At 40.2% G+C, this 13,978-nt stretch overlaps 1 protein-coding gene across 1 annotated transcript; it reads left to right on the forward strand.

Moving 5' to 3' along the window:
• The first annotated feature begins 1,276 nt into the window (after positions 1-1,276).
• LOC139720097 (uncharacterized) lies at positions 1,277-7,545 on the forward strand. Its single transcript, XM_071631466.1, has 5 exons — positions 1,277-1,424; positions 3,708-3,956; positions 5,539-5,745; positions 6,181-6,379; positions 7,033-7,545. Exons 3-5 carry the CDS (start codon positions 5,597-5,599, stop codon positions 7,222-7,224), a joined length of 540 nt encoding a protein of 179 aa, XP_071487567.1. The 5' UTR covers positions 1,277-1,424; positions 3,708-3,956; positions 5,539-5,596; the 3' UTR covers positions 7,225-7,545.
• The last annotated feature ends 6,433 nt before the right edge of the window (positions 7,546-13,978 follow it).

Below are 13,978 nucleotides of genomic sequence, written 5' to 3' on the forward strand. Positions count from 1 at the left end.
CTGCGACAATTGCTCCGGTCTTATTTTCTTCAAGGACATAGAGTTAGGCTGGCTAGGGTTGTGATAGGGTTTTAGCTTTAGTTGGATGTTAGGATTAGGATTATGGTTATGTTTGTGGGTAGAATTTTTGTTTGGCTTAGCGTGCATGGGAGCAATATTGTCGCAGGAGCGAATGCCATGAAACCGGTCTCGAGAGACCTCGTCGTAATGAATAAAAAACAAAAACAACGACCCCAAACAATCTTCGATCTTAGACGTAAGCGCCTATATGTTGATAGATCGATCGATTAGATACAGATAGAAAGATAGAGCATGTAGGGAGAGGGGTGGGTATATAGACCAGGGTAGTGAGGAGGGGTGTGTGTCTGCGTGTGCGCAGAATATGATTATCGCGATGCCATAAATGATTCATACGGCTGCACGGTACAATTTTGTGTGATGGTTTAAACCTATGAAATAAAAGCGCAGAAGAAGTCACAATGACAGTCGAGTTTTGTTTTTTCGAGCCGGAAGTGCGCGTATGCGTATGGAGAATTATGGGGCAAATCTATGTCTCTCTATTGATTTAACTCGAAGCGAAATTCCCAAACAGACGGCCCAAAGCTTCGCTAGAACAACTGATGTTGACTGCATAATATGCATGTGTAACAAGCTGAATCCAAGCAAGAAGTCTAGGATTGAAATTGACCGAAAGATCGGTCTGTATCTGGTCGTCGGGGATATGTTCCGCGGAGACTGCGTCTGGCTTCACGGATTCCCTCCTAATGAGAGTGATAACGTAAAAAAATAAATAAATGAAAGACTCCTCCGGACAGACAGATCTTTATGTCTAAGATTGAAAGAGACATCGTTGAGATGATGAAGGTGCTTTACGATGAACTCAAAGAAAACTGACCCACAATCGAGAACGAAATCGCTTCTTGTTGCCGAACACCACTTCTTTGTTGTTGTAATTGTCAACCAAACTTTTTTTTTAGCAGTTGATTTCCTGACGCCAACTGAGGAAACAAGCCGTGCCAAGAAAGGTAGCGAGGGAGCGAGGGAGTCCCCTATGTCTGCATTGTATGCAAATTGGAGCGATTTGAGACTGTGCCACCACCTCGGGATCAAAGGTTACCCAGGAAGCGGTGACGCGGGTCAATGCCATCTTCTTTGGCTGTTAACTTGGCATGGTCTCAAAAAGAGAAAAGAAAAACATGTTCCGATGTTTTATCCCCCTTGAATATTTTTCCCTTTTCCCCAGACTTGGAGAGGCACACAGCGCAAAGTAGAGTTTTGGGATACAATACTAAAACGTTAACGCCTCAAGAAACCCAGTCACAACTGTGATCGAGCTCCCGGGCAGCAGGAGTGTGCGGAGCCGGAACGACAGTGACTGACTTTTGTTTTCCTTTGTAGCCTCTCAGCCTTTCATACTGCACAGGGTGAGTGTATAACTTCTTCTTTCTTCTCTGAATACATAGGCTGAGACATAATCTTCTAGTGACACTTACTCCTCTTTGAGAAAATTCCATAAAGTACTAATACGGCAAATCATGAGCCCGCAATCAAGGAGACACAAGTCTGGGTTAACCCTCCCCAGCCAAATTCTTAAAATTCAATGCGGTTGCAAAGGGCACTCCAAATTTCGGCTACGACAGGGTTATTTTTTTCAGTGCACAGTGCACTTTGATAGTACAACACTTGTTCACGTCTGTTACCATTAGTTAGATATGGTTTCAAGAACTCTACAGGCTGGTTAGAGTTTATTCTGATGTTATGATCTGCGTGGGCCGGAAGTCAATGGCTGACACGACCGGGATCAACGAGCACAATTCGCTTACCCCTGTACATTATGTTGCTGTCCATGGGACTAGTTTGTAACGTCAGGAAGAGAAGGAGGAAGGGATATACCGGTTTGAAATTGAAAATGTTTGCATTGTTAAGTTGGGCACAAGTAATTCTCTTCCTCTCCCACACCACTTGTGTTTTGGTTTTTCACCTTGTTGCCTTGGAAAAAATAAGAATCACCATAATATCGAAAAGATTATAGATACCGGCCTGCGCTGCGATGAAAAACTACATCAAAGTTTAAAGTATTTCGTTCTCGTCCTAGACACTTTACTATACAGTATGATTCAGTAAAAACCTTTAATTTTCTCAACGTTAATATGATAATAACGAGATGTTTTCTTCTTGTACATCACCACATTGCTATGTTTATAGGTGTATAGTCTTCTGTTTCTAGTCTTCCTCTTGCCGTTGTAGCTGTTGCTTGCGCAGGGTTGTCGAGTCTATCCAGTGCGCTTCGTGTGCATGTTCTCACCTGTTTAGCAGTGTTTAGGATAATTATTCACTCGATCGATGCATGATCGATGGTAATCACATCGTTTACCATTAAGATGATGCGGTCAAGCTGCGTTTACACCATAATCCCGGCGGCCACGGCAGCCCCATTTGCCAAAAACGTAGTGCGCCGTGGATAGATGAGACATCTCCAGCATTTTCCCCCTTCGCGTTCTAGTCTTGTTCGATCCAGTCCTGGCCCTGGGGTGCCTAGCTATCAGACGCTGTTCTCACGGCGTCTGATCCGGCTAGACTGTCAATACTTTCAGTCGCGTTCCGCAACGGACAGCCTCCAAGTTTTGTCGCGGCCTATTGCGTGCGGCCCCGTTCTGTTGCGTTCACCCCGTTTTATCACTGCATACAAGATTCCTCATTAGCGCCAGGACTGCGATGACAATTTTATGATAATTCAAAAATCTGACAAGGCATCCACGGCAATCATGCCCTGTCGCGTTTGCCTATCCCGTCTCACCACGTTGTGTCAAGTCCATCTCGTTTTGTCCACGGTGGCCTATAACGAGGCTGCCGTGATTGCCTGGAACATGGTGTAAACGCAGCTTTACAATGTTTGCTGCGGATTCTACGGTCATAGTAATGCGGTATTGCCGCCCACATACAGAGAAAAAGTTCACTGTTCACTAAGAGTCAATCCATTTTTTAATGTGAAACTATTGGTAATAGGCTACACAGTATTTAACTTGTGTAATCTCACAAATTTCCTCAATCTTTCAATCAGTGATAATGTTGAGTACTTATGCAGTGCATAGCCATAGTGGGTACACCGTGGTATGATGGATGAGACGCTAAAGTGCACAAAGAAAACAAAAGAAAAAAACGGTCGTTGGTTCAAATCCCGCCTTGTGAATTCATTCATGGACAAGATGTTTTGCTCACTATGGTCTTTTTTTTTCCAGTTGTATAGATAGTCGTGACAATATGCAGAAACTATAGGTCCGTTAGATTTTTGCAATGTGGACGTTCAGTGGGAAAAAAAAAAGATATTCCGCGCATGCGCAAAATCACATCAAAATCGATCTCGCATCGTCGTGAGTTTTCATGAACGGTTCTGGACCACTTTTGAGTCCGCTCAAATCACGACGTAGAGAGCTACTTGATGCACTATCATAAAAATGGGGGCGCCAGTCTACTTTTCATATGTTGCGTCCTCGCGAATTAACTCTGAAGCTTATCAGCACGACGCAGGGAGAGAGGAGAGCGGCGTCGCGCGCAAATCTGATGCTCTCTCATAACGGTGGTGGGGTTTTCCATTCGAGCAGTGAAAGCAACGCTTGATAAGTAATTATTGAGTATGGTTAATAATAGCATTGCCCTCAATGTGCATTTTCTCTAATGCTATTTCATCTTTCTTAGAAACTCCGAAGGCTTTGAGCAATGATGACGGGGCGTTGGGGTGTGCCGTATCTCGCAGCGGCGCTCCTGTGCCTCGCCCATCTCTCGCCCGTCGTCGCTGGAGAGGAGACCGCGGCGCCGTTCGGCACGGACAGACGTTGCCTGGAGCCGCCCGCGTGGAGTGCACAGGGCGTGCAACCCATGGTCGAGAGTATGGGACGTGTAACCGTGGTGGCGCTATTCAAGGCCAGCTGAGGTTTTTGTCTCGTCCAGGCAACCAGGTATATGCAATGTACATAGAAATGATAGCAAAATAATCGTGATAGACTGAAAGTCTGACTTATAGCGATATGACATCCAATATCATAAAGTGCCTTTGATAAGTGCAGTAAATTCAACCCAAGCATAATCTGTGCTACTTTCATTTACAGTCGGACTGGAAATAATAAGAGTTGAGACGTGGCATTTCTAAATTTAATTTCTCAAAAAAAGTATTGCTGACCCCATATTTTTTGTAGGTTTGTTCACGAAAAGGAATTAAAAGTCCTGCTTCTTAAATCGTTGTTTAGCATTTAATTAACATCCCCAGTCATCCAGTAAAAAAAGCAATTAATATGAAGGTTTTGAAAGTTTTTACCTTATTTCGAGGGTGCTGAATCCGAATCTGGATGATGCACTTTGTACAGCCTTGAGGGTTCTGAGATATACAGTAATGCTAGATGGCCGCCAAAATAGGGTCACGGAAATGGCCACCAAAAAAAATCAATGGCAAGTGTTCCATCAACCAGATTCGTATTCAGGGAAATAGGGTGAAACCATTAAAAAAAAAAATTCTGGTGCACGGTAAAACGAGGTTAGGCCCAAAATCTGACTATGGCAGCCAGACTTTTCTTTGCCCCAAAGAAACCTTGCCCAACCGGACACGTGGTTGACTCTTCACCTCTTTTGATCTTCCGGTGCATGGATTCAGCTTTGTCTTGATCAATAATCGTGCCTTTTTTTATGTTAGATTAAAATATTTCTGACACCGTCAAATAAAACTAGCTCTTGTTAAAATGTTGACGTGGTTGGTGTCACTTTCTGTCTCTGACTGCGAGAATAAATTTTAGTGGACGTAAATGCATGGGTAAGTTCGAAAGCAAGAATACTTATTATAAAATGTCAGGCGTTTTTTTTTTTTAATTCTTGTACAAGTTAATGATAAAATTACTTCGTGAGGTTTACTTGTAGGAGGTGGAAAGCACTATTAAAACCGACTTCTCGTGTGTGAGTTCCATTTATTGGTAAGAAGGTTTGGTCAGATGGATGTGTTCTTACGCCGACTAACACCGTATTTAAAGCCAGGAAATGCTCCACATTTAGGGCGTGGATGATAGGAAAGGAGGGTGGATTCTCAGATATGTGACATTTTCATGAGGGCAAAAGTTTCCATCTCTATTTTTTTTTATTTGTCCTCATCCTCTGCTCGACAAATATCACTCGCCTATTTGTACGTTATAGCGTTACTTTGTATGCAGTGCCAAGTGTGCCATGGTGTCGTAGCCATTCATAGCCATTCAAACTGGTTATGAACAACATCACCTGGCCTGATCTGTGAACACTTTTGTTGCCAGTCATGCACGCACCTGGTTCCAACCAGGTGCTTTAACAAAAGACTGTGACATCGTCACTCCGGTATTCTATTGTTTCGGTTTACGTTTCATATTGCCGTATAAAGGTTAATCCCAGAGAACAACACTTTGACCTGTAAATTTCATATACTCCTTTGTTCTCAAAGTATTCAACTTCTCTCTCTCTCCCCCCCCCCCCCCCCCCCCCCTCTCTCTCTCTCTCTCTCTCTCCCTGCCATTCTCGCCGATTCAGACTGGACGAACTCCGTCAGAAATTCGAGAATATCTACGGATACCCGGACATCGACTTCATGGTGGTGAACAGCTTTGATGTTCGATCTTACTTCATGCGAGACTACCTGGCTAGCAGGGGAGAATTTGATTTCTACCAGTCTTCTTCCTGGAACGACATCTGGACTCTGCTCGAGGGAGCGAAGGACGACATTCTGATATATGACAGGTGAAAACTGAAAAACAAAAACGAGCAAGAAGGCTGTACCTTCTCCTTGATACAAATGTTATTAAACAAAATCCGACCCCAACATGCACTTGATTACTCGTTACTTACCTGAAGGTGAATACCTGTTGAGCAAAACGACCCTGGCGGCAAGTAGCCGAATTATATCTGCATGTATATGTAATATATTCATATGTAAAATGATATATGAATATACAGGTAAATAAATACATGAATATATAATGATATGAACATATAGGTATATGAATATATCATACGTATACTAATATAATATTCACACAACGAGAACCTGGAATAAAAGGCTGAAACAATAGCATTCTACATATTGAACACGACATCGTGTACTTCCTTAATTAAGAATTGTTATTGTTTGTGAAGAGCCATATTGTCAATTGCTTACTTTATACACCCGATCAGGTGCGGTCAGCTCACGTACCACATACCCCTGCCCTACTCCGACATGAGGTACCCATACGTCGAAGCTACCATCGACTTCACCTATCAGGGATCGCATCCGTGCATCTGCCCCGCCGACCGGGCCGGGACCACAACAATGACCCAATTCACAGAATTCGTCACGTCGGACGTGAACACCACAGCCCAGGACGTCTACGCAGTACGTATACAATTTCACTTCTCGCGATGTTTTCCACATAATTCTATTCGTACATGTCACACATGCACACAGACAGACACACAGACAGGTCATGATGTTATGTATGTATGTATGTATGTATGTACACATATTGATATAAATGATACACAAATCAATTTTTGAGTCACGGCCTATATGCGCTCGCACACAAAAATCAGACATTGCCGATTTCATACTTTCTACACTAAACAACTTAAGTATACATCTGACCACGCACACCAAATCAATCAATCAATCAATCAATCAATCAATCAATCAATCAATCAATCAATCAATCAGTGAGTCAATCAATTCATCAATTGATCAATCGATCTAGTCATCAGTAAGTCGATGATTAATAGATCATCCAGCTATTCTATACATCAGATGTCAATGAATGAATGAATCAATCAATCATTCAATTGATTCATCAGTCAATCAATCACTCAGCAGTTAGTCCATCAATCGATCAAATATTTCTCAATCACTCCATCAATGGAATAAGCAATTAAACGATCAATCACCCAATCACCCAAGCAACCAATTAACAAATCAATCAATCAATCAATCACCACTTATTCAGTTAATTAACCTGGTTATCGATCAATTAACGGCCAGTCTTCTCAATCTTTCAGAACTCTGCGAGCGAAAGATCCACTCAGGCCAGTCACATGAACATGCGCGAAGACTTGGACACACCAGGACAGGTAGAGAACACGCATGACCACCATCTCGGGGGTGACGCCGATGAGAACGAATACACAACGTCACCAAAACCTACATCACACGGAACGCGTGGGGACCATGTACACCGGGGAAGGCACTAGACTCTGAGATTTTGGGTTCGAATCCCTTCCATGATATAGATGGACGTACCCTGCATCATCACTACTACCCATAAAAATTATTTATGTATACAATATACAGTATTATCATAGGAATTCTAGTACCCATCACTGCCACTCACCAAAAATCGTAGGGCGCCCCCTTGAGGCGTACTGCAGTGCATGTACGATGTACAATGAAGGTGTGGTGTGGGCATGCGAAGAGGCAGTAACCATCCGATGTTTCAAACTTGCGTGTTCGAAGGACCTGCTTGACCATTGGCCGTTCATGAAGGTGTCCAGATAAACCTCAGGGCTCTGGTACCGGAATGCAGTCATTTCTTGACAAGTCACACGGTCATGCAGTCCGACGAAGGCTGGATGAGGAGAACTTTGTGACTTTCAAGAAAATTTAAAATCTTGAAAAAACAAGGATCCAGAAATGGTCTCGGAATTTTGTGCTGTGTTGTTGTTATTTTTTTTCTCTGCGGATCGTGTCAAAGTTGACACCAGACATTAACAACCGCATTAAAACCTGTGTAATGCTGCTCATTTATTTTATATACTGTACTCATTTCTGCGACGAAAGTGTAATTCAAGAGAATGAGATGATGGTAGGAGTAAGACGTTGATATCCTTGCTGTTCTATCAATAATGTCACTGCCTGCTCTTCCATTTCCATGTATGTTTGTTGGCCATCTTTATTAATATCACATTTAAAGACGCTTTTATCAGTGCTAACGCTGCATTTATCGTTGTCGTTAATTTTGTATTGCTGCAATTTGTCTATTGAGTCATTTTGTATAATCGTCAGGCAGGTCCAGTGTTGACGGAAATTCTTTGTAACGCCCACGTACACATTGTACTATTATAGTAAATGTATTCGATAGGAAAATTGTACAAAACACATTGTCGAAAGTAGGCTTCTCCATAATACATTATGTGAATAGAAAGCGTGTTTTTTTTTTAATAGTTCTTTTTCCTTTGGCCCCGTCACACTACAGCGAATGCCTAACGAATGCCAAGCGAAAGCCCAACGAATTCGAAAATGTGATAACAGTTTGCATGTCTGACGTTCTTTGAATTCATTAGCTATTCGTAGGGATTCGCAGAGATAGGCTGGAGATTTTGGACATGTTAAAAAAAAAAATCGGCTCCAGCGTATCTCTGCGAATCCCGACGAATAGCTAATGATTACAAAGAACGCCAAGCATGTTACGAACTATATGTGAATATATCTTCAATTTTCAAATTTATTGGACATTCGTTGGGCATTCGTTGGGCATTCGCTGTAGTGTGACGAGGCCTTTATTTCCAAATGCATTTCGTGCCTGTGGAAAATGCCATTGTGTTCTCTACAGGTGATCGTGTGATTCTTATTTTGACGTTATTCCCATGTAACTGATGAGATAAACTAGTATAAAAACAGATTTCACGAATCATTTCACAATCTATGACCCGCGTAGTCAATGTTACAAATTTTGTTCGTAGCCTACATAGAAAACACGTGTCTGTCGTCTGCGTTGTCTTCGTTTGTGCATGTGTGTGTTGTGTGTGTCTCTGTGTGTGTTGTGTATGTCTGCATAATAGCATGTAAGCGTGTGTTTGTTTGTTTTTGTGAATGTGACTTTTTTGACACTGAACGAAATTCGGATAAACATATTTAAAAAGTGTGCTATAGTTAGGACGTCTGTATATTTGCTGTAGGCCTATGTACATTGTATCAATGTCTGTGTTATAATCGTTTGTGTTTTGTTTATGTGTGTGTTTGTTTGTTTGTGTGTGTGTGTGTGTGTGTGTGTGTGTGTGTGTGTGTGTGTGTGTGTGTGTGTGTGTAAATAACAACTGGAAACAGTGTTATGTTCAATAAGCATGAAAACATCAAGAACTATAATACACGCGACTTGCAGTTGCTCATCTCCGATTTGTCGACTCATCCCATTGGCAACAGCTCAATAGAAAAGGTTGATGTATTCAAACCAAAGAGCTTATAATGAGAAAGTAAAGCTCGCCCTCTAGTGGTGATGAGGAGAAAAATCTCTGGTGTAAACCACCGGACTAGAAGGACTTTCTATTTCAGTAATGTGAACTCACCCGCAGTCTATAAAGCATCATTTGTGCCACTTGAAAGGATGATGGGTAAATAAGCACTTGATTTACTGGGATTCCAAATAAAAACATGTCTCCTCTTTTTTTTTTTCTTTAATTGACTGAGGCATGCACGAAAGGGCATCCATAACACCCGAAAATAATGAAAAAAAAACCCCAATATAGATTCTTGATATATAAGCAAAGAATGTCAGTTTTAGGCAGATGTTACTTTTCTTCTTCTTTTTTTTTTCAACGAGAAAGAAGGAATTTAGATCGTTTGCATTTAAATAGTGTAATGGGTTTACGCGTGACCGAGCTCTCAACCAAGGCTATCACAGTCATGTCTACACTTTTTACCAATTTGAATATTGATGAAGACTACTTACCGGCTATTACAGTGTATTTGTTTCGACACTGACAATTAATCTCTCCATTCATGTATTCATTCAGGCATTCATTCATTCATTCATTCATTCATTCATCCATTCATCCATTCATCCATTCATTCATTCATTCATTCATCCATCCATTCATCCATTCATCCATTCATCCATTCATGCATCCATCCGTTCATTCATTTATTTATTTATTTATTTATTTATTTATTTATTCATTTATTCATTCATTCATTCATTCATTCATTCATTCATTCATTCATTCATTCATTCATTCATTCATCCATTCATTCATTCATTCATTCTGTGGTCACTCCTGGTCTTGTTTGGCTAATCATGTCATTTTTGGAAAAGATAGGTTTGGAAACCAGGCAGGCATAGAGAAGGGGGAATTTTGGACATTAGAAAAATAGAAAAATGACATCCCTTTGATATCAGACAAAGGATACTCGAAATACATGCTTGCGTGCCCTCCGCGACTTTTTCAGAGGACTGTTGTCTGTGCTGGGCCCCGTTGCAAGAAAGTTGCAATCAATTGCAAATAATTGCTAATTTTGAAACAACCATTCTGATTGGCTCAGGGTCTGCCCTATTAAAGGGTGTGTACAGTTCTGGTCGAGGTGTAGATTTAGCTTTTAACATTTTGCGAGATATTCAGAAACCACTCCATGAGATGTCAAAGAGCATGCAGTTCTAAGGGGTATCAAAAGTTAATTCGATGAAAATCGGTTTTGAAATGGCTGAGATATCCAAAAACAAGGTGAAACAAAGAGATCCTAATAAAGTTGTGGCATGTCGCCTTTTATTATTAGCACTTTTTTTGGATATCTCAGCCATTTGAAAACCAATTTTCATCAAATAAACGTTGAATCCTTCTTAGAATTACATGCTCTTTCATATTTCATAAGAGGCTTTTCATTATCTCACTTAGGAATGTTCAAAACATGAATCCCTACCTCAACCAGTACTGTACAGTCCCTTTAAGAAGACATGCATGCAACGATGATTTTAATTGGCCAGTGACAATCAGTTGCAAGTTGCGTTTAAACGCAAAGTTTCTAGCAACGGGGCCCAGGTCTCGGACAGGCAGTCGTGTTGACAGGTATGAACCATGTAGCTACATGTATCTGATCAATGTGGTAACGATGTGAATTTTTTAAGGGCGCCCTCAACTACGATATGCCATACAACTTATGCGTTTCGTGTCCTTGAAGTTTTCTTTGTTTCTTGATCAAGATGATGTTAAAAGTAAAAGGAAATATCATACACATCTCACTAACCGTGGCCATGGCATATTGAGCAGGAGTAAACGGAAGTGTATTATGCAGCCTTTTACAATTTTATTGTCCCCACTGAAACGGGGGCGTTTTGTGGGAAGACGAGAGGTGGAGTGGTCAAGGTCAAGGGTCGAGTTCATTTTTAAGATCCATTCACAAAATGTCGTTGTTTTTAAGGAAGAAGAGAATGAGAGAAAAAAATTATAAAATCAGACGGCACTGGTAACGCGATATGGGAAGTCCAAGGGCGGGATCACATTTCTCACAGCAAGGAAGCACAGACCTTAAGTGGATTACTGGAAGTACTGGTATATGCCTATATGCTTTAAGCATGTACATAATACATAATTATATCTAGAGGATTACATAAAATCAATCAAATATGTGTATTCAGTGAGAGACTCTGGGATATGCACATATATTATACACATAATTATATTACATGTGTACGTTTGTCACAGTTTGTGTTCAGATGTTTTGAAATTCATACACTCATGTTTTCTCTTGCTGTCTTATACTCTCTACGTTCAAAGACATCTTGCTGTATAGAAATGAGAGGAAATGAGAGCCGTGCGTCGAAAGAAATGAAAATTTGAAGAAATTGATTTTTCCCTCCCAATCACACTGTTTTGTGTTATCCATGTATATATGTTTTCTCAGTCTAAAGGGTCTTATATAAATTCACGGAACCACTGCGATCAGGATATGATTCAAAGAGAGTGTGGAAAAAACTGACACTCTTACTGTTAAAGGTGTATCTAAATAGCTGCCAATTCTTTTTCCATGAGTCATTGTTTTACAGAGAAAAGACACTACAACATCCCCATCACTAATGAGTCGTGAAGCACCTTTTGATGAGGACTTTAATAAATCACGATATGGCGCAATTAAGCTTCAATACCCCATTTGTAGCGGACGTTTCCACGAAAAGATTCAATGATTAATGACGAGAACGCTTCCGCCATGTATGAGCAGCTATAACTCATGAGCACCTGTATCTGATCATCAGTTATAGGAGGTTCAGTAATCTCTTCACTTCACCGATATATGTGTATATTTGTGAATGGTGTGTATGTGTGTGTGTGTGTGTGTGTGTGTGTGTGTGTGTGTGCGTGTGTGTGGTGTATGTGTGTGTGTGTGTGTGCGTGTGTGTGTATGTGTGTGTGTGTGTGTGTGTAGAAAGCAAAAGGACATGTTATATTTTGAATATTCTTTTCATTCTAAGTGGAGTTTTTTTTTTATTTCCTATCATGATTTAACCATGAAGTTATCATTCTATGATAGATAATTGTATGCCCTACTGCAACATTCATTTGCATGTCGGGTCATACATTCGTTCAAGTGAGTGTTTTAACTATTCATTTCATGATTATGCCGAATGGAATCAAATAAAGATTCCGGGGAAAAATGCTGCAAAAAAAAAAATAATGATAATTAAAAAAAAACATATATATATATATATATATATATATATCTTCCGGCTTCACAGAAATTACGCGTCATCTCAGTTCATGATTAAAGGGGACCTCCGGATGATTTTCAGACTTTTACATTTGAAAAACTATAAATCAGTTAAACTGAGTACAGAGTTTTAGAATCTATAGTGATTGGGATGAGGAATAAGAATGTTTTCAAAATTTATAACAAATTGCAATGAACAAGGATGATGACATGGCAGCCTCACCATAAGAATGCATGAGTTAGGGCTCAAGGAAGCAGAACAAAAGAAGAAGGCATGCATAGATTATTCACAGGTGAACTTGTTGAGCAAGCGGTATTGTAATGGAATCACACTGCTACATTTCTGAAATATGTGAGGCTCTGATGTCATCAACACTGTTCAGTGTAATTTGTTTAAGATTTTCATTTTATGGGTTTCTCTGCTCAAGGACCACAATGAATTCCACGAATCTATACATGGAACTGTCGATTTATGTACTACATGATGTGAAATTATGAAAATCGTCTGGAATGCCCCTTTAAAACAATAACCTGCTGGTTTGCAGTTAACGTCTTTTGTGAATCTTCATTTTTGTGATGACAGCACCTAATAACCACCTTTATTGACATAGCTTACAACTCTAGATGATACTGCAATTGAAAGCTATGCATATGGGTTGATGATTGGCAAAACTCGATAGATAAGGAAAGTACACTGTTCTACATTACACTATCCCTGTAGGCAGAGTATGATGTGTGTACACGATAGTCTTTTTTTTTAAATCCCACCGCAAATAGGTTTTGAAATTAACGGTGCATATATAGTTATGATCTGTGAAATAACGTTGGAATGTGCTGTCATTATTCCGCCTAATTGCTTCCCTCGAGGAATCTCGAGGTCGTCATACTGCGAAACGTTGGGGCGTGAATCCATTTACATTGTACAGGATAATTTGTCCATCAAAGACCTGAAGACTTGGAGGAGGTGTTACAGTTGGGGGTATAGGAGTAGCTATTATATCGCACGTCCCGTTTTTGATCAATTATTAAAGGACTTAGTATACCCGTAGGCTTTTATGTAGCAACAGTAAAAGATTAAGGCTTTGATTTTATGTGGTAATGAAATATTATTCGAATTATCTTAAATACTGGGAATGTTACTTTTAAAGGGTGTGCACAGTTCTGGTCGAGGTGAGGATTTAGCTTTTAACGTTTTGCGAGATTTTCAGAAACCGCTCTATTAGATGTCAAAGAGCATGCAATTCTAAGGGGTATCAAAAGTTTATTTGATGAAAATCGGTTTGAAGTGGCCAAGATATCCAAAAACAAAGTGAAACAAGGAGATCCTAATAAAGCTGTGGCCTGCAGTCTTTTATTATTATCACTTTTTTGGATATCTCAGCCATTTGAAAACCAATTTTCATCAAATAAACGTTGAATCCTTCTTAAAATTACATGCTCTTTCATATTTCATAAAAGGTTTCTCATTACCTCACTTAGGAATGTAAAAAAAAAGAATCCCCGCCTCAACCAAAACTGTACAGCCCCTTTAAA

Source organism: Diadema antillarum, unplaced genomic scaffold, assembly GCF_040938485.1.
Source record: "Diadema antillarum isolate AM-2024a unplaced genomic scaffold, OU_Dant_1.0 scf00000121, whole genome shotgun sequence".
Taxonomy (NCBI): domain Eukaryota; kingdom Metazoa; phylum Echinodermata; class Echinoidea; order Diadematoida; family Diadematidae; genus Diadema; species Diadema antillarum.